Source organism: Pelodiscus sinensis, chromosome 13 (assembly GCF_049634645.1).
Source record: "Pelodiscus sinensis isolate JC-2024 chromosome 13, ASM4963464v1, whole genome shotgun sequence".
Taxonomy (NCBI): domain Eukaryota; kingdom Metazoa; phylum Chordata; order Testudines; family Trionychidae; genus Pelodiscus; species Pelodiscus sinensis.
Window position 1 is genome coordinate 40,869,198 of NC_134723.1, and position 21,369 is coordinate 40,890,566.

Sequence of the window (21,369 nt, forward strand, 5' to 3'; positions counted from 1 at the left end):
GCGGACCACAAAGCCAAGCGCACCCAAGCCCTGCTCCTCCAGCCGCAGAGGAGGCGCCCCGCGCCTGGCCGGCTGCTGCTGTCCGCCTCTGCCAGATCCTAGCGCTGATACCTCGCTGGCTCCATGTCGCGGCTTCTGGCTGCCCAGGCTCCTCCCCTCGCGGGGTGTGTGTGTGTGTGTGTGAGATGCTGCTGCCGCTGCCGGTGCTGAGCCTGCCTCTCCCAGCCAGCCAGCCAGGCTGCTGGCGGCGGCCAGAGAGAGCAGCAGCGGCTTCTTCCCGGTGTGAGAAGCCTCCAGCCTGGCGTAGTGCGAGCCGGGGGGGGCGGGAGGGCGGGGGTGGGGGGTAGGGGGAGGCAAGTCACCTTATGCAATTCCTGCCTGGGCTGGCCGGCCACTTCTAGCCAGGCTGGGGAGACCAGGGCAGGGGGGGACCCGTTCTGAGTCTCCCCCATCAGCGCGCTATGGATCTATTCGACTTTTTCAGGGACTGGGACTTAGAGCAGCAGTGGTAGGTTTGGATTTGCTTTTCATTCCGATGTGCGTCTCCCTCTTCCCCCCCCCCCTCCTCCCCCCCCCCCGCTGTATTTTAGCCTTTGTGGGGAGGGTTCAGCACCCCGAGCCTTGCTCACTTGCTGAAACCACCCACGGCTCGTGGCTGGCTTGTGCCTGGTGCTTGGGAAGTGGGGTGCGTGGTTGTAATGGGCAGGCACTTTTTTTGGGGGGGGGGAGTCTTTTGGGGGGGGGGGAATGCTGTGGAGGAGCCAAGTTGCAAGAGTGCAGTGTAACCGTGTGGGTGTGTGTATGGGCGGGGGGGGGGGTTGCAATTCATGGATATTAAGGAGAAGAGTCATGCCTCCCCCACCCCCCTGCTCCTGTTGGGTTTTATTCATTAGCCGTTTTGCATGCCTTTAAGTGGCAGGGGCACCTAGCCTTTCCTCGGATCGATGGGTTAACTTGGAGGGATGCGGGAAGGGGGGGGGGGGGTTAAGCGTAGGACCGTTGAAAGCAAAACAAAAATGCTCCCGGAGAATTAAAGCTGCCATATATATTTCCCCAAGATCGTGGCTTCTCCAATGTACTGTTTACTGCTGTCAGTGACAATATTCCCCCTCATTATGAGAAATGCCACTGGAGTTTTGCTGTATTCATTGCACAGTTTAAGTGTGTGTGTGTTTGGCTGATGGCCTGTTCAAGGTAAAGCATTGTGGTTGAAGTTAGTCCTGGAAGAGGGTAGATCCGTCCCAGGTGGTATTTGATAATAGTTCTGACTTTGGGGCTGGGGGGTTAGGTTTTATTGCTTTGCAAATGAGCATTCACCTTGGGAAGATTTGGTGCCTCTGTCTAAAACATTGTGAACTTGTTGCAATAGAGCGAATGTTGAGGAATTTTTCGGTGGGTGACCATTAGCAGCAAAGTTGCACTTTCTGTAGTATTTAACTTTTGTTGCTTCACATAGTGTTAATAAGAATACTTATTTTTGGTTGTTTGTTATGGCATCCTTAATGTCTTATTTTTCTCTCCACTCAGAACAGATTAGTTGCTTTTCCTTACTGTGTCTGATAAAATTCAAATTTGGTTACTGGATGGTTATATGTAATTAAGATAGCATGTAGGTTTGCCAACAAGGAAAAGAATAAAATACTGTATTTCAGCCCTAATCCTCTAAATGGGTATGTATAGGCACAGTGCATATTCTGCGCTAGGGTTCACTTTACTTTGTTGATATTTTAAGCAATGGCTGTGAAAAAGAGCACATCTTTAGCTAATAGCCATCATTTTGCCAAACATACTGTAGCTGCTCTAGTTGAAAATCCAAGATAATCAGAACTGAAATACCTGTCACGTTTTATTTTACAGCAATTTAGGAATAAATCCTTGGAACCATAAATTACACTATATCAATATTAATCTGTTAGCAGGCATTTTAGATCTTGAGCTGTGTTTTACCAGCTCTGCATAAACCATCGCTTTACATGTTACATTGTTTAATAACCATGCTGTTGTTATTTAAAAGTAATAATCACAATAAAATTAGTGCTCAATTAAATATTATGTTCTGCACACTATCTTTACTCTGCTACACTAATTTATTTTGCAGACAACTGATAACCACTGTATTACTATTCAAATAGTATTTGCATACAATTTGCCTAATTTATGGTGTGGGTAACATCATTAATTTAATAGAAGCTGTTACAACTGAATAAGTGGGTATAGTTTAAATACTAAATACATTACAGATACTGAGTTTTAATGCTTAATAACTTATTTTTATCTCAATATAGTCTTATGTACATTTAGTGATATGCCTCACAAGGAGGAAAACTCTTGTGTCTCTGTTTTTGCATAAAATATTAATACTGTTTCTTTTATTATGGTTGTCATTCACTTGACTATTATAGTGACAATTATTGTTTTAAAAGAAATCTAATGTTTTTAGCTCAATGGACCGTTGTTGAGGGTCATGTTCTACTATTTGACTGTGTTTCTAATCATTCTGTATCTGTGCAAACTATATATATTACATGTTGTGTATTCTGTGTATAGATATGTGCATGTACTCCATTGGTTTACTTACATGAGTATGGCAGGCTGGGTTTGGCCCACATATGTATAACTTACAATTTTATGTATATATACATATGTGTGTGTGATACACACACAATTTACTTGCTGCATTAAAGCAAGCTGGATTTAGCCTATAATCAATAGTGTGTGTATGTTTGTGTGTGCACACGTATGCATATAAGCAACATTATATGCATGTGCATAATTATATATAGTGCACATATGAATATAATTTTATATATTACCACTTGTCATACTCAGGCAAATAGTTCCATTGCATAAATAAGGTGAGTTGGATTTGGCCCATCAAAATAATTACATACAACTCTCATATGTGCACACACTATAGTGTATGTTCAGAAACATAAAACAAGTTATGTCAATATATACAATACACTATATATACACACACACACACACACACACGCCAAATAATATAGTATAATAGCTGGTGAGGTCCATTGTTGACTTGGCAAAGTCATTTTGTGTAGATTACATTTAAGGAAAATTGAAGAAATTAAATATATGTAATAGATTTTTTTATTACTGTGTTTGCAAATGGGAAGTAAAAGAGCAGTTTGAAATTTGTAGGATTTCAACTTCAAACTTTATTCATTTTATTGAATAATTACCATTCCTAGTAAATTTGAATCAGAAACTCATAAAGCTTCCATTACTCTTTCCGTAACTAATTTGAATTATTTTGTGATTTGTAACAGTAACATTTTTCTTTGCACTAAAATGACAGTTGAATAGGCGACTGGATTTTAATTTTGTTAGCAAATATTTTTATGAACTCTAATCATAATAGTTATGACTTTTTTCTGATGAAAAACAAATAATTATGTAAACCTTTCATCCAGCCTATTCCGGTATAAAAAGTAATGCATTCTTTTATTTTAATTGGCGGGATTGTTTATGCAAAATTTGTTATCTGTAGGTAATTGCGAAGTATAACATTATTTTGCACAGATAAATCCACAAACAAACTCTTCAAAATATATAGTAGGTATACACATGCTGAAGTAGTGCTTGTTCCCTTTTTAAATAAATTTGCATTTCCTAAAATAAAGTGTTTCATAATTATGTAGAAGACTAATAGGGATTCAGTTCTGCATTCTTTGCACTCCTAAAACTTTGATTGATCTCAGGTGGACTTTTGCACTAGCAAATGGCAGTGCTAAAATCAGGTTTACAATGTGTGTGTATGTGAGAGAGGGAGTCTGTACATTATGTATATGAGAGTACAAATATGGCAGAGCTTTAGCATTAAGTTGTGAAATACGAAGACTGACAGTAATTTGAATGGTCACGTGTATGTAGCAGCATTGTTAGAGGCGTGAAGGATATGAGGAACCACTAATCACCATTTCATTAGCAAATGACTCCAGAATATTTTGAAGTATCCCGAAGAATGCTATTTGAATTTTCATTTTCCCTGCATGGGAGGTATCTTTCTGTAGTGACTTCTCAGCTCTCTATGCAGAACTGTCAAAGCTGTAAAATGTGCTGCCAGGAGACATGTTCTTAAATTCACTTGTGGCACTCAGCCCAATCAGTGGGAGATTTACCTGGATAAAAACTGCAGAATCAGACCTTCAGGGTCTTGTTTTAGAGTCCTCACAGAAGCCTAGAAAAGAGACATTTTTTGTGGAATTTAATAAAGAATTTAGTTGTTGGGTTCTTGTGGCTATTTCTATTAAAAATGTGGTTTCGAGTTAATGAAATGTGCAGTGGAAGGTCAAAAGTGTCCCAGAGGATATCACACCAGATTTCAGAAATAGGAGAAGAAGAAAACAAAAACCAACCTCCCCACCTTTAATGGATCTGAATTCTGGCCAAAGCTCAAGTCTGTTAAGATTCCTCAATGAATAAGCGGTGTTCACCTGGGTTTACATTTAATATGCACCATTCTATGAGAGGAGAAGGAAAGGGAGAGAGAGATAATGAAAAGCTTGACTGGCTGTGTGCGCCAAGGAGACCATTTGCTGTTAAAAATCAAATTTTGTCTTTTAAATCATTTTCTACACTCGTCTGTGGTAGCCAAGTAAATGAAATCTTGAACTATCCTGGGATCATGTGGCTACATTTGAACCTGCTTATTGAAGAAAGTGATGCCATTAATCAACTGCTAGCAAACAAAAACAAAAACAAACCCCTCAACCCAATAATCCTAGGATATAGAACCAGCCTTTCAACATCACAAGTAACAGAGATACATTGATTATGTTTTACTTATTGTCATTGCTACTGATATTTAAGTCCTCCAGTCCTTCAAAAGTAGCCTTATCAGAAGAGGAGATATTCTGTAGGAAGGGAAACTGCCCATTCAGGTATATAAAATTGCAAAAGGAAATAAAATCAGCAGGTAACAGTGGAGCAGAAGCTGGGTGGTTCTGATAAGGGAAAACTTCATACTACAGACAAGACCCCCTTGTTTTTACTTTTTATTTTCTGTATCACAAGTAGCCTAATTACAGCAAAAGCAGCAAACTGCCAGTTATACAGGAAGAGGCTTAAACTCACTAAACTGTTATATAAATAGAAAGTTCAAAGGTCTGTTTGTGGCTGACAAAGCTGAGAACAGGCCATCTGTGGGCCAGGTTTCTCTGCTGTATGAATGCAAAAACATACTGCATGCCACAGCAGCATGCACTTTCAACATATTTCCTCAACCTGGAGGGGGTGATCCTGCTCTCCAGACAAAGGTGAACTGTTTCAGGCTCAGCCTGTGACTTTTGGGTTTTTTTATTTATTTATGGCCATGTGCTGCTGCAGAAGACCTTCTCAGTTACTGTTCTGTATAAAGAGGGTTTAGTAGCTTGTTAAATAAAAAATCTTCTGTGTGTTGAAACAGTTTCTTTAGGGAATGTGTGAAACAGAGTAGACAGATCCTTTTATGAATTGGGATGATTTTTGTGGGAGTCTGAACAGGAAAAAAAATGCTGAATGAAAAGATAGAAGCTTTGATTTTTTTTCTCCTTTTCCTCTTAGAAATATTACAGTTGCAATGCATTTGTTTTCTGGGTTTCTGTTACAGGCATCCCACAGTAATTCTTTTGAAAATGTTTCATTTTCAATTTGCTTTGAAAATGTAAGTGGATGAATTGTGGCACCTTGATAGGCGGTTGACGAGGATTGGAAGCTGTCAAAACAAGCAGCTGTGAGCATTCAAAATAATGCTTTGGGCCAAATCTTGCACTTTCTGACTTACTAAAATTCTGTCCTGGCATAAGAACATGGCCCTGTGTAAACCTTGAACTTGCACCCATCAGAGGAGGCCCAATTATGATCACATTTGAGAAATCAGTTTAACAACATGTGAATTGTTTTGCTAATGACTCATTCAAGAATGTGAGGACTTTTTAAAATAGACACATCTGAATAGAGAAGAATAACTTACAGAACAGGCATTCCAAAGCCAAACAGAACTCCACAGCATTTGTACACCTAGCATGTGCAAATTATATGTTTAAGTTTGGGAGTTTTTGAAACAAAGAGGATTTTTATAATGGAAGCCCTTCTAATGGGATCAATCAAATACTGCCTGTGCCTGCTGTGCCTGTGATAAAGAATGTCACGTCAACCTGGAATTTCAATACATGATTTGATTGGAAAATGTGACATTTTGTAAAGTATTCATTTAAATAAATATACAGAATGATCTGTTAAATGTGAACTGACACGTGTGGTCTTTTCACTTCTCAGAACTTCTGCACAGCTCTTCAGTCTTGTGGCGGGGGAAGGGTATAATGAGAGTAATTCTTGCACTTGCAGGACCAAATCCTGCTTTATTTAAATCAACAGCAAAAACTCCCATGGACTTAAAAATTAGATAGAAATTTGACTCCAAACAATTGCTTTTGGGCCCTGATTCTGAGAGAGACTTACACATGGATTTAATTTTAAGCACACAAGTAATTCCTACTAAATCCATGGGATTACTTATGCACTTAAAATTGAGCATGTGCTTGAGTATTGAATTGAACCTAGATCAGTGTGAAGACTTCCAACGGGGGGGGGGGGGGGGGAGAGAGGAATTCTTAGTGTGGTGCTTGCAACAGATGTAATATTTTAATGTGGAGGCTTAAAGTATCTTATCTTTTTGCTTCAGTTCTATCCCCTGTTTGTGATGGTTGCACACATGAGTGGCAGTCAGAACCAATGCAAATCTTAAAACTTTAAGATGAACGGCTTCTTAGGGAAATTAATTTAGAACATGCCGCAAGAGTTCTAGAGCTTTTGGCCTATGATAGCTGCCTAGATCCAATCCTATAAAAGGGCTGTCTATGTAAGATAGCTAAAAATTTTAGATGTAGAGGGGGTGGACGATTGGGCTCTTATATCCCTATTATGCACTTCTGATCAATAAATAATCAAATCCACCTATGTTTTCCTTAGTATGGGCTTGAGCTACAGCCACTGAAATTAAAGGTGATGCTTCCATTGGCTTCAAATAGGCACTATATTAGGCCTATATAGGGGCCAGGTCTCATGAAGTGCAGAACTACTGTTTAAGGCCCTGCTTCAGCCAGGTACTTCAGCACATGCCTGTCTCTAAGCACATGAAAAGCCCCCTGGAAATCCATGCTGAGAGCAGCTTAATTTTATTTAAAACCATTTTTAAGAAGCGTTGCCTCTCAGTTTTGTTTTTAAAAGGTAAAATGTATTTAAAAGTCCCCAAGCTGGTTAAAAACCATTTGAGAACAACTTTGATGAAGACAAAAACTTTGCAGCATCTTTAGTATTTAAAGCCGCTTAAAAACCTCTGCATATCAAATGCGAGGAGGTAGCCAATCTCATAGCACATCCAGCTACTATCACCAGACTTCTTGTAAAATAGTTTAACAGCGATGACCTGAAGGAAAAGGTACTTTAAACCTTTCATTATGCAAATCGTGTTCTGCATTGGTGCTTAATAACCCACACAGTTGTTTAATTTGTTTTAATATCTCTGGTCACAAACCCTCTGACCTACTGATCTACTGACTAATGGAGAAAAATAGGGATAAGAGGAGGACATAAAATGAGGTGGAGAAAAAGTAAATTCAGATCATGTCAGCAGGATTTTCCTCGGTCCTGAACTCCGTTTCCATTTCACAGAACTTTTTATCGTATGGTGAGCTAACCAAAGCTGTGTTAAAAAATGACAAATTAATATTAAGTTTGCATTGCTAAACAAAGTTTGTGGGTATCCACCTATTGCTGGGTATCTCCTCTGGAAAATACCATACTAGAATATGATCCTTTAAAACAGTAGAAAGTGTAGTGCTACCCATTGATTTCTATGGGACTAATTACAATATTAAGAACTACATATAACAGAACAGGATTGCAGGGTTCAGCTCATAATGCTGAAAAATAACATGGAGTTCAAAAGCAGCCATGAGAGAGAGCCATTCCTTCCCTCTGCTAAATTTCCAACCACTACAAATTGCATTTGATCGAGAAGAGGCTGTTTTTCAAGTGTAGCAGATCCACACCGTGAATTATTATGACTGTTCAAGTCTAGCCATTCATTCCTCCTTCTGTAAAACTTTACATCATTTTAATTAGATTTTATATACATGTCCGAAGATTGACAAACCATGCTCCACTGAAAGGTTGAAACGCTCACTCGTTGAATGTCTTTTAGTATGTGATCTGAGCTACTCATGTGTAGCTTCGGATTGTATTTTAAAATTTCTGAGAGCCGTATTGCAGGGAGAGTGTCATATTGTATGCAGTGTGCACATTATGCTTAATTAGCAACAATGGTCAATGATTCAAACTGATCTGTGACTCAGGTGCCACCATGGTAGCTGGTAGTTACACTGAAGCGTGAATACAGCACTCATTACATGTTTGTATGGGGAAGTAGTGTTAACCAAGAGCAAAGAAAGGCTTGGGACAGAAAACCAGTTTAAAATGCACTCAGTTGGTCCAGTGGCAAACATTACTATAGCAATTTGTGTGTGGCTGTGGGTGTACATAGTACTTCAGCATAAGTAAACTCTTTAGAATTTGTTGTTGCCAGCAATTAGAGGTCCTAACTTGCAAACACTTACTACCTAGCACAGTGTTCATTATTCATGGTAGTCATCACTTTACTCATTAGTAAGAGTTTTAAGGATCATGCCCCTAATTTAGTATTTTCTTTAGCTGACATCCAAACTATATAGACAAGTACTCAATCACTAGACCATTGCCCAGCTTAGTTAATAGCCTAAAGGTAAGAGCAGGTAAATACATGCCCATGTATTCAGACACATTACAGGCTAAATACATGGTGGTATGTGTTTTTTATAAATGCAAAGTTTCCATGTAGAATAGTATATAAGCATGTCTATACTGGGTCAGACCAAAGGTCCATCTAGCCCAGTATCCTGTCTTCCAGCAGTGGCCAGTGCCAAGTGCCCTAGAGGGAACCATCAAGCAATCCATCCCCTGTTGTTCATTCCCATCTTCTGGCAAACAGTAACGGTGTGTCTAGACTACATGGCTCCGTCGACGGAGCCGTGTAAACTAGTTTACACGACATAGTCAATGAAGCGGGGATTTAAATAATCCCCACTTCATTAAAATAAAAATGGCCGCCGCGCTGTGCTGACAATCAGCTGATCCGGCACAGTGCGGCAGTCTAGACGCGGATTGGTCGACAAGGGAAGCCTTTGTTGACCGCTCCTGTAAACCTCGTTTCATCAGGCATAAGGGAGCGGTCGACAAAGGCTTCCCTTGTCAACTGATCTGCATCTAGACTGCCACGCTGTGCCGGATCAGCTGATTGTTGGCACAATGCGGTGGCCATTTTTATTTTAATGAAGCGGGGATTATTTCAATCCCCGCTTCATTGACTATGTCAGGTAAACTAGTTTACATGGCTCCGTTGATGGAGCCATGTAGTCTAGACACACCCTAATAGTCACTGATGGACTCCCTGAATTTATCAAGTTCTTTTCTGAGTCCTGTTACAGTCTTGGCCTTCACAACATCCTTTGGCAAAGAGTTCCATGGGTTGACTGTGCATTGTGTGAAGTACTTACTTTCTTTTGTTTTATACCTGCTGCCTATTCATTTAATTTGGTGATCCCAAGTTCTTGTGTTATAAAGAATAAAAAGTACATGCTTACTATCTGGTACTTTTTTTATCTAGTTCACACCTGCAACCTTGTGGCTTTATTCAAGAGAGGACCTTAGCCATAAATATTAGTTTGAACATCTGATCTTTGAGTAGTGTGGTTTAGTTAGGCTCAGCCTAATAACTATATTTTTAAACAGTTGTCTTAGGGTACATCGACAGTGCAACACTATTTTGAAATAACTAGCACTATTCCGAAATAACGTAGTCTGTGTCTACACCGCAGGCAGTTATTCTGAAATAGTGTCAAAATACTGTCAAGCTGGAGGACTTCTTATTCTGACTCCTGTAACCTTTATTGTATGAGGAATAAGGAAAGTCGGAGGAAAAGTGCTCAATTTCCAAATATCTGGTGTGGAGAATGTTCCCTATTTCGAAATAAGATATTTTGAAATAAGATACGCAGTTGACGTAGCTCAGTATGCGTAGCTTATTTCAAGTTAAACCCTGCTGTGTAGACGCACCCTTAATGATGCACCTTTTCACCTTTTACTGAATCATTGACCGTAGACCTTGCTTCACCAGCAGGAAAAAAAGTCACAATAGAAATAAAGCAAATAAAGCCCTTTAAAAATGGGGTTCTGTTAAAGACAAAAAACAGCCTCTTTATATTGGGATGAGATTTGCAATTTCCCATTTATTTTTGAGAGTCCTGCCCCAGGGCAAACTGAGATGCTGCAGCAAGATGGTGATCCTGTATTTCTGTTACTTACATTAGTCACATGTACATTTGAGAATATGGCAGCCCAGATATTTCAGAAGTGACTAGCTATGGGATACCTCCATTTGGGAGGTGGTTCAGTTTGAAACACCTGAGGGGCTTGAGCAGGTGTGAGCTCAGCACTTTCTGAAATCAGCTCCCTTTGAGTGTCTCAAGGTGGGCAATGAAATCCCTAGTCACTTCTGAAAATACTGGCCTCTCGTTCTTATTATTAGGATTTTCTGATGTTTCCTGTCAGGTGCAGGGGCCAGGAATATGTTTCTCTATCTGCAAGTGTTAAAACTAATTTGTCAGGGTCCTGATCCAATTCCATTAAAGACAATAGGCGTCTTTCAATTGATTGTACTGGGAAGTAGAGTGGGCCTTAGACTGATGGTCCATGGGAAAGTAGACTTTTTAAAGGTGTGTTTACATTGCACCGTTATTTCGAGATAACTAGTGTTATTTCGAAATAACAATGCCAGCGTTTCCACAGACATTCCGTTATTTCAAAATAATTTCGAAATAACAGCGGCTTATTCCGAAATCTGTAAACCTCATTCCACAAAGAATAACGTCTATTCCGAAATAGCTATTTTGAAATATGGCATGTGTAGATGCTCCACTGCTGCTATTTCAAAATAAACGGCCTCAACAGGGCCGTTCTAAGTTATTCCTCCCCAGTGCCTGTTGGGGCTCTAAATCTAAATCTACATTAGGGAAGCCTGCCTCAGACTAATTTTGAGGCTTCCCTGCAGTGTAGACGTGGTATTTTGAAATAAGCTATTTTGGAATATATATTCCAGAATAGCTTATTTCGAAATAGGCGTGCAGTGTAGATGTACCCTAAGTTGAACACTTTTGTAAGTCTTGTTTGTGTGGCTGGAGAATAGAAGTTGGCGCTTATATTTAGCAGCCTTTGATTTTCATGGTTTTGTGTTTCAGGGTACTATGCAAAGCCTATTCGATTTGCTTGGCTTTTGAAGAGGAGTAGGTGACCTGAGATTGTGTGTGTATATGCGTATGCTGTAGGGAAGGGGGGTCTTGGGGCTAGAACATTGTACTGGGAGTCAGGAAATGTAAATTCAATTACCTGTGGCCTCACACTCAATGTGTGACCTTGGGGAAAGTGATTTAAACCCTCTGTGCCTCAGTTTCCTGTCTGTAAAATGGGAACGATAATATTTAGTTCTTATATTGCACTTTCCAGCAGAAGATTTCCAAGTACTTTCCAAAAAAAGTAAGTATCATGGTCCCTGTTTATACAAAGGTGGGAAACTGAGGCATGGAGCAGCAAAAGATGGCCAATGACAGATGCAGGAATAGAGCTGAGATCTTCTGAATCCCAGTCCACAGCTCGGTTCATGCATCCACATTGTTAATATCACTCTTTACTGCACGGATGTGTTATAGTGAAATTCCTTACAGTATATGCAGTGCTGAAATATTATGGTGTTGTGGGGCAAATCGGTATTTACACAGATGAGCTAGCAGTAAAAATGCAGCTTACAAAAGAGAAGGCAGAATTTGGACCAAAGGAAATATATCGAAGGAAGAAGGATGAGATAAGAGAAAACGTAGTCAAGTACACCGGCTGCATCGTATAGGTGACAAATATTTTACGTGGCCGGCGCTAACTTGGACAGTGAATGGTGGTACCTTTTTAAGGCAAGACAATTCTTTTTTTCCCCATCAGTCTTGTATGAAATCTTTTATTGTATTACTGTGGCTGAAGTAAATGACACGCATGTGACACTTACTGAAAATTATGTCCAGTCTTTTCTTCAAGCCAGTTGGCTTTGTTTCCAACAGACTTCTCCTTTCTCAGTTAACCTAGGGCTTGGGTTTTCTAGCACATATTATTAGAAGGAGCATACTTTCTATTTATAACATTTAAAGATACTAACTGCTGCATTGTGTTTAGCAAGCACTAGCAAGAATAGCTTTTTATTATATAGTTCCTATACAGAAAGTGCATATTCATCATACAAAAAATATTAGTGAGGTTTCCCCACAAGATTCTGCAAATGATTCTGTGGTCTTTGTGGGTGTCCTGAAAGAATGGGCAAAGTTTGAAAATTTGCAAATCTGGTTTACATTGATTAGTTTTGTATGGTATCATTCTAAAATTGAAGCTAAAATGGGCTTTTAGAGAAGGGAATGTGTTTTGGAAGAAACCAAGAATTTAATTTTAAGGTAATTGGGGAGACCATCGACAGCATATTAACCTCTAATCATCTTCATGTGCCCATGGGGTAGCTCATTGAGGGAGGAGGGGATTAAAAGACTATTGAAGATGATGGAAGTTTTCCATTCACTTCAGTAGTCCCTGGTCAGGCACTAGGAGTCTCAGATCTTTGGAATTGTTCACTCCTTCTTAAGCATCAATATATCTGTGGCACTACACTCACTCCTCTTGCACTCCTACCCTTCATAGCACCGTGGGAGGTGAACTACAGTCTTCCCCTGTGTACCTTTACAGCTCTGCAAATCTGCAGTTATCTGCTTTCTATCCGTGGGTATCCACATCCGTGGATGCAGATATCTGTGACTCATTTTTGTGGATATGGATGCTGATACGGATACAAATTTTGCATCTGCCCAGGGCTCTATGTACCTTTCTTGCTTTCTTGCTTTCTCATCTCCCTTCATGAAGGAAAAGGCTTTTCTTGTCTGAGGAGGGGGGAGTTTATGGAAAGCGCTGTAGTGTCTGAAGACCAAGGAGAAAAACGTGGTATTGCTGCATTCTGTTTCCATCCCGCCACTGCCTTGGCTGACCACTCCTCCACAGCCTGCCTGCTTTTCATCCTTGATCCCTGTTGGAGTCGTAGGACCAGGAAGAGAGGGGCAATACGTCTTTGGAGGTGGTTGACCCTCCTCTACACTCCGTCCCCGCCCCTCACCCCACACATGTAGGGAAGGGAAGATCTGCATGTGGAAGATCTCTGTTGCATCCAGACAAGGGTGCATGAATGGACCCTGTTACTAGACAGCAACAATTACATATGATTGATGTCTGAGTAAAAAAAATACCTATTAGTTCATTCATTTCCAGCCCACGTCAGGCTCGTACCATCTGGGTGGCTAAAGTACATTTTCTAATCCTTCACTAGAGCCTGATTTTGTTATCATTACTCAGGGAGGTGAGTCCCATAGTATGTAACTCACACAGAAGCATCCAACAAATTTGGCTGGATCTTGTATAAATTACAGCTCCTGTACAGATTAGCATAGGAATGGTATATTTTGAAAATATCTCAGAGCTACGTGGAGAACCCTACATTCACAAAGATCCTCTAATGTAAATGCATAATTTAAGTGCATTTTGTTAGCCACATTTCAGCCAGAATGATCCTAGGTGGTTTTTTTTTTTTTCAACAATTCTCATTTGTGTATGATTGCACAATCTGACTGCAAATTCAGCTGCAAGTGATTAAAGGTCTCATCCAAACTGAGACAGACTGGTGTGTTTGGTTAAGATTAACATCTTTCTAAGTAATTATAATATATTGTCAATATGCTGTCTGTCTATGGAAAGAAAAGGACATAAATGATAGTTACTATTACATCAGGGCTTTTGTAAACAATTTACTGTTAGTCATATATCTGAAGCAAAGGATAGAGGATTGATAAACCTATTCTAAAGAGCTTGAAAAGTTAAAGTGAATTCTAAATGGAGATTAGGAGCAAACGATGACAGCCAAGCCAGCATTACCTCAGTTGATTAATTTATAAGGATACTGGTCAATGATTTTAACCAACAGCTATGCATAGTAGAATCCTAATGGGATCTGTCTGTTAAGATTACATAAAGTAGAGCATTTGATTTATTTCATAGTTTTCCAAAGCTCCACTTTAACTTCATACAAATAATGCATTAGTCACACTGGATAAAGTGGCATATTGAATAAAGTTGTGATTTTGTCTGCTTCTCATAATCTGATTTTATAACGGATTAAATCTGTTTTAGTAGTTTATTCATATCATAAAAGAGATTGTTGGTTGAATGAAATCTTTACATGTCATTTTCTATCTCATTAGAAAAGACCCTCATTTTTTTCCAGTCTGTTTTTATCCCCAAGAGTGTCTCTATGTGTGTATATTTTCTGTAGACGTTTGTGTAGTATAGTGGCACTGTGTTTGCAAAATGTGGTTACATCATTTCTAGTTTCTATGTGGGGAAGATTGTCAGCCTAAGGCTGTAAAAATTAACTTTGGCTACATCTACACAGCGGTATCATGAAATAGCTATTCCACATCTTAAGAGAAAGCCCATTATATCGAAATATAATGAGCTCACTATTGTGACATCCCTGTAAACCTCATTGCACGAGGGTTAAAGGATGATTTGGAGTAGCGCCTTATTTTGAAATAAGATTTAAATGAGCTACGCAATTTGCAGTATGTTCATGAGCTGATGTACCTTGCTGAACTAGGACCAAAAAGGACAGTGGTGTTGAAGATGGTGTGTAGAGATGTTGGCTGTGAAAGATTCCTTAGGACTGTTGGGAAGTTGTTTTCGCATATCCTATATAAGGCTGATGGTTCCTAGCTGCCTTGTGTGCATAATCCAGTGTTCTAGAGCAGTGTTTCTTAAACTTTTTGAGACCACGGAACACCAAACAATAATATTTTTTCATGCGGAACACCTATGAAAATTTTCTTTAAAAGAAATCGTCAGACAAAAAAGGACAAAAACAAAGACGAGGTGGCGTCACACCTGTGAGTTGTTCACGGAACACCCGTGTTCTGTGGAACATAGTTTAAGAAACAGTGTTCTAGAGCAGCTCCCATCTTTGAGTTTTCATTTCCTCCTATTTTTATTCCATCCCCATAAACCATGTAGGGCACATTCTTCCACCCTTAATAGGGATTCTCATAGAGCGGGGCGAGTACCAGCATAGGGAAAGCTGGGAGCTTCTGATCCATTTAATAGTTGCTCTTTCACTCAGAGAAGGATGTTTCCATTTTGTGAACTTCTTCAGGTGAAACATCAAGATCTTCATTCCGATTTTCTTTTGTCGATGGATGTTTTGATTGGACCCCAGTTTCTGGCTGTGACCCATGTTCAAGCATATCTGGAGACTGAACGGTTTGGATCTGAAATTGGAAATTTGGCCCCTTTCTATAAAAGGCCGATCTAAAAAGGCTGCTTTCCAGTATTCAGGGACTTCAGTGATGTTGAAATCTAGTCCCGTAGCACTCCACTGGAAATCACACAGGTGGACTCATGACCATGGGAATCTGTGGAGTGGACTGCTCGCTATGCAAATTTCCACCCAAGCGACTGAGTGCAGGATAGGGGCCGAACGTTGATTTAAATTGTGTAGCTTGGGCCTATCTCTGATTCCAGCCGAGCATTTCAAAGACAAGAAAAATAAAAATAAATTATTGTTGTGTATTATTTTCCCTGAAGGTTCACTGGATCAGATCAGATTATTTGCTTCTCCCCTCTGTCCTCCGCCCCCCCTCCCCCCCCGGGTTTGCTATGTATTTCTGAGACAATAGTCCCTTTCCAGATTGACAGAACAGCATAGTTACGGCTAAGTCTTTTTTGTTTTGTTTTTTTCCTGAAACTTAGGGTATGTCTACACTACCCTCCTAGTTCGAACTAGGAGGGTAATGTAGGCATACCGCACTTGCAAATGAAGCCCGGGATTTGAATTTCCCGGGCTTCATTTGCATAAGCGGGGAGCCGCCATTTTTAAAACCCCGCTGGTTCGAACCCTGTGCAGCGCGGCTACACGGGGCTCGAACTAGGTAGTTCGGACTAGGATTCCTATTCTGAACTACCGGTACACCTCGTGGAAATAGGAATCCTAGTTCGAACTACCTAGTTCGAGCCCCGTGTAGCCGCGCTGCACGGGGTTCGAACCAGCGGGGTTTTAAAAATGGCGGCTCCCCGCTTATGCAAATGAAGCCCGGGAAATTCAAATCCCGGGCTTCATTTGCAAGTGCGGTATGCCTACATTACCCCGCTAGTCGAACTAGTGGGGTAGTGTAGACATACCCTTAGAAGATACATGTTGCTTTTCATAAATGTGTTTTTAGTTGTTAGTAACTCCCATGATGATGTGGAACATTTCTTTGAAGGTCAGCAATATTTGGTGCAGCATAGCAGCTCCCATGGCTCCCAAATTTGAGCCCAGTTGTGTGGTGAGTGTGAATTGGTTTGCATGGTCAGGGAATTTGTTTCTATTTACAGCTGGTGAATGAGCAGTGCCTTAATTTTCAGTCAACTGGAGCTGGCCTTCACAGCAGTTTTTACATTAAATAGTGTATTGTATTTCATTTACATTTCTGATCTTGCATTAACAATATGTAGCTGGATATTAGAGCTAGCCACTCGTAATAGAAGATGTAAATGCCAGCATTGGATTGTGCATGATCTTCTGGATTCATACACGTTTTCAGGCTCCAGGCCTGTCAATCTGGCATATTGCATGAGCCGTTTTTTAAGGTTCATACATTGCCGAGATAACTTAAATATTAAAATTAAGAAAGCATCCCTCGTTCTTATATGTTATAACAGAAGCTGCATTTTGTAAAGGTACAAGCAAAGGGGCCAAATAAATATGCAGAGTGCAAGTTGCTTTCTAGTAATATGAGTAGTTATCAAAGCTATTCCGTTGCAATAAAATGTGGACTAATGCAAAGTTCTGTTGGTTAGTTCACAAATTATCCTCTGTGTTTGGCCCTGTCTGATGGTCTATGCAACAGACACAGAATATGATGGAACAGAGCCTTGCTGTGTTTTCTGTGAAAAGCAGTGACTGTAGCTCTGAATAAACAGAAAATGGCCTTTTATGGGCAATTCGTATTTTATTTGGCAGCTGTTTTTCTTTAATAGGAATTTTTCAATGGTATTTATTGTATTTTGTGCCGGTGGTGGTAGTGGAGGGAGGGAGCTGCAGCCGCAAATTCCCAGGATTTGAGCAGCTTTAATTGCTTTACTCATTTTGAACAATAGGAAAATATTGCTGTATTAATTACTGTTACACCTTATTGGCAAAAATAAAGATATCCTATGGCATGAAATTACTATATGAGAAAGGCTTTGATTTTCTCATTAGCACAGGATATTTTGCATCTGTTCTGGCTCACAAACTCGTTGTTGGCACTTAAATAATAAATAGTAATTATGACTCAGTAATGATTAATAATAAAAATAAATAAGTATTTGAGTGTGTATGCAGTCAGGCATTCTCCCATGTTTATCAATAGGTAGGACTGGAGACCCCGCAAAATGAACCATTTCAGTGAACCCATTCACATTTTTTTGGGTACTTTCACAACCCTCATCTCAGATGAGCTACATACAAGCACTCTCATCGTCATGTGTCAGAAGTGAAATGTTAAGGTTCTCACTTGAAATGTAAAATGTACACTTATTCTATTTAAATATTTCTAAGTGTGTCGTATAGGGTTTTGTGTGTGTGTGAGAGAGAGAGAGAACAGTCCGTTAAATATATCATTGCTCTAAATTCATGAAAGCATTAAAGCTTTAAATTTTCCCACAACAATCTTTAAAACGTAGTTTAAAAAAAGCAGCCTGAAAGCATCTTCCCTAGTTCATCTCAGTTTGTACCAAAGTTTCTCCCCTTCTGTAGATTCTACTGCAAAATCAGATGCATTAAAGTAGTTTTAGGAGTCTGTCTTAAACATACAAAAGTGAGGGACTCCAAAGCTAAGCTCACAATGCAAATAATTATCAATGTATAATGAATGCTCTCTGTCATGTCTGTTTATTAGGGCGCTTGAACGTATTATGTATGATGTGATACGATGCATAAACTTCATATTTTTGCAATCATAAGTGATGCCGGACAACTTAAGGATGTGCCATCCTGAATTTTTATGCCATTGTGGGATAATACATAGAAAGACTCTAGTCTCTCCATAATTAAAGTGACAGCATTGTTTGCCCTGATTTTAGCTTTTATCCCCAATTTAGTTTTGTCTATTGATTTGGCCTGAACATTTCCAGGTGTGTTCAATGGGCAATGGTGAATATAATTCAAAGTATGGAAAAAAATTGTCAACCAGCTTCTAAGTTGCAGGTTATTAAAACATTCCTCTGCTTGTAAATCTGGCTTCTGCATTAACGTTTTTTTGCCCTTGTAGTTCAAAGGAAAATCAGACCACTCATATCTGGAAACCTAAATGAAAATGTGTGAGTCTAACAGCCCTTCAGGTACGCAAATTTGGAAACAATAGCCAAAATCCTAACAGTTTTGGGTGGCTGTAACTACAGAGCATCTTGCTAATAAAATGCTGAACTTTAAATGCAATTAAATTCCATTAAAATCTAAAGTAATTTAAAAATTGACTTACTTATTAAAATTGGCCTTATTGATTGGCATGGTGATTCTTGCTTTGGGAAGTCTGCAAGTTTTAAAGGACACTTTAAAAAATGTCCTTCTAGGGCAAGGAGAAAACGTTTTTTTTTTAATTGATAAAAATTATTTCTTGGTCGATCAACCCCTCAATTTATATACGTGTTTATAAGAAACAAACAAACAAATCCACAAGAACTTGTTCTTGTCTTGAAGCAAAACAGTTTGGCTGTGGATAAAGCCAACAGAAATCAGTAATGCAAGTAGTTTATCAGCACATGACCCGTAACGTTCTTAAAGTGATCTGTGAATGGCTGCTACCCTAAATCTGCTTCTTGTCATAGTAATTTGTCTGGCTTAAGGGGAAGAAGGTCTGCTTAGTAGTACAAGAGTAAGTGGATGACCAGGTAAGATCAGATTAGCACTACAGCAAAGCCCTTTTTTGTCACCATTTCTGTTGCCACCATTGCTGCTAATAGATGTGCTAATTATTATGAACCTGAGAAGGCATATATTAATTATTTGGTTTAAATGTAGATTCTGGTTAAGCAGAGAATAGTTTAACGGTCTTGAGAAGTGTTGGATCACTTAACTGCTATTTTCAATGCTTCTGGAACATTTTTAATAACTTTCTGCAGATTTAAGGAATCTTTTTTAAATGCAAAGAGGCACTTAAATCACTTCTCCTAACATTGTCAATATATTCCCTCCCCCCAGTATTCCAGGAAGTGATGATCAGTTTGTGAAATCCTGTATGTATCCCCTGCATCTCCAAAGGATCTAGTGGAAAGTTTGGACTCATGTCTATTGGTTCTATATACATTATCATAGTGTCAATTAGCCTCTTTGATGAGGGACTGGCATTTACCATATGTTTGCAGTAAGGATGTTAAATTGCGTTTCACCAGTTAATTGAGTAGTTGAAGGAATTTCCATCGACTGCTCAATTAGTCGACAAGGGGGGAAACGGCAAAGCCACTGAGGGGTTAGCTGGAGGTTCTTACTACATTTAAAAGGCAGAGGCAGGACTGGGTGCGAGCTGAGACAGCTGAGTGTCAGTTCATGCCCGGTCTCCCACTGAGCCTTTGCTTGTCCTGCCCCCACATGGAGACGGTGCTGGGGGGAGGGGAGGGCGGACAGAGGCTGCAAGGGGATCGGGAGAAGCGGCTACTCGAGTAGTGACTTGACTGTCAGATAAGCCTTGGCTCGTCTGGTCGTCGACTACTCAACTAGTCGCTTACATCTCTAGCTTGCAAAAATGCTTAGTATAGATGGGCATAATCTGTTTGGCTTCTCGGCATTATCACAGCATAAATGTTACCCCGTAATTTAGTACTGAAGAAAATAATAATGGATGATCAGTCTTAGGGATGTAAAATCCCGTTTAATTAGTTAACCACTTAAATGTTAAGTCTAACCAGTTAACTGATTAAACAGGGACAGACAGGGGGCTTTGCCTGCCATGGGGCTGTCGTCACCCAGCCTGCATGGGATGGAAGTTGGCAATCCCCCGCCCCCGCTGCTTCCGTCCAGTGCTGGGCTGCCAACTTCCAGCCCATGCAGGGTGATGCTTACTGGGTAACCAGTTAAACAGTTATCCATTCACATTCCTACTATACAATGGTTGCCAATGGCCAAAGCTGGAGTTTTGGAGAGAATCAGGTTCTGGGTTCTATTCCTAATTCTACTTCTGGGAATGCGGCAAGTCATTTCATAATGGATATTTCGGCATCCGTATTGCATCTCTAAGAGGGTGTTACGGGCATTCCTTGATTCTGTGTCAATGCAAAGTAATATATTAATAGTAAGGTATTAGTACAGCTTGAGATGAGGATATTATCTTGGGATGTTGGAGGAGGGAGGACCTCTACACTGGTTTTTAACTATCTAGCACTATGAATATACAGAATAAACATGTGAAAACTGCATCTCTCACTCAAAAAAAGGGCAAGGATCATTTTTGGTGATGCTGGTTTATTTATAGCATACTTTATGTACTATACAATTAGGTATTGCTATCTATGCATATGGTCTCTTCAGCTTAATTGTCAGGAGAACTGTCAAACAGCAACACATGTTACAGCCAGCCACAAAAGCAATAATTTTTTTTTCATTTGTGTCAGCTACATTTTTATCACAACTTCATTGGTTTTATTTTTTTTTCTGTAAATTTAATGTCTGTGAAAGGCACTGGGCTGACAGCTCTGAAGACTGACGTTGTCTGTTTGCCTAATTGACAGAATGAAGTTCTTTTAATGTGCTCCAGCCTAGCCCAACAGAGATGAGAAGGTGTCCATTGTTATACCATTTCTTGCCCATGCTGTCATCTTTGTGGAAGGTGGTGTAAACACAAACAAAAGCACAATTTCTGTCCTTTTTTATCTTAGGGATAGATCTGTATGGCCCATATTACCATAGCACCTGAGCATTTCATGGTCTTTAACATAGAGCTGTTTGAGAAATTTTTTTTCTGCTCAAATATTTTTCAGGTGGAAAATGCAGTTTTTGCAAAACAAAAAATTTCCACTAGAAAAATCAAAGCAATTTTTTTTCTGTCAAACTGACCTGAATCAAGTTCACTTTAGTTTACTAAACTGAATCAAACCTTTAATTTCAAGTCAGGTTGACATTATTCTGTATGTCCCCTT

At 39.7% G+C, this 21,369-nt stretch overlaps 1 protein-coding gene across 4 annotated transcripts in view; it reads left to right on the forward strand.

The window, feature by feature from the left end:
• The first annotated feature begins 316 nt into the window (after positions 1-316).
• Positions 317-21,369, forward strand: part of AFF2 (ALF transcription elongation factor 2) — a 465,157-nt gene continuing 444,104 nt past the window's right edge. For 3 of the 4 annotated variants that reach the window (XM_075941077.1, XM_075941079.1, XM_075941078.1), the window contains exon 1: positions 317-508. In XM_075941077.1, the coding sequence (XP_075797192.1) occupies positions 462-508 (47 nt within the window). In that variant the 5' untranslated portion in view covers positions 317-461. The remainder of the gene's footprint in view (positions 509-21,369) is intronic. The other variant, XM_075941080.1, reaches the window with a different exon arrangement.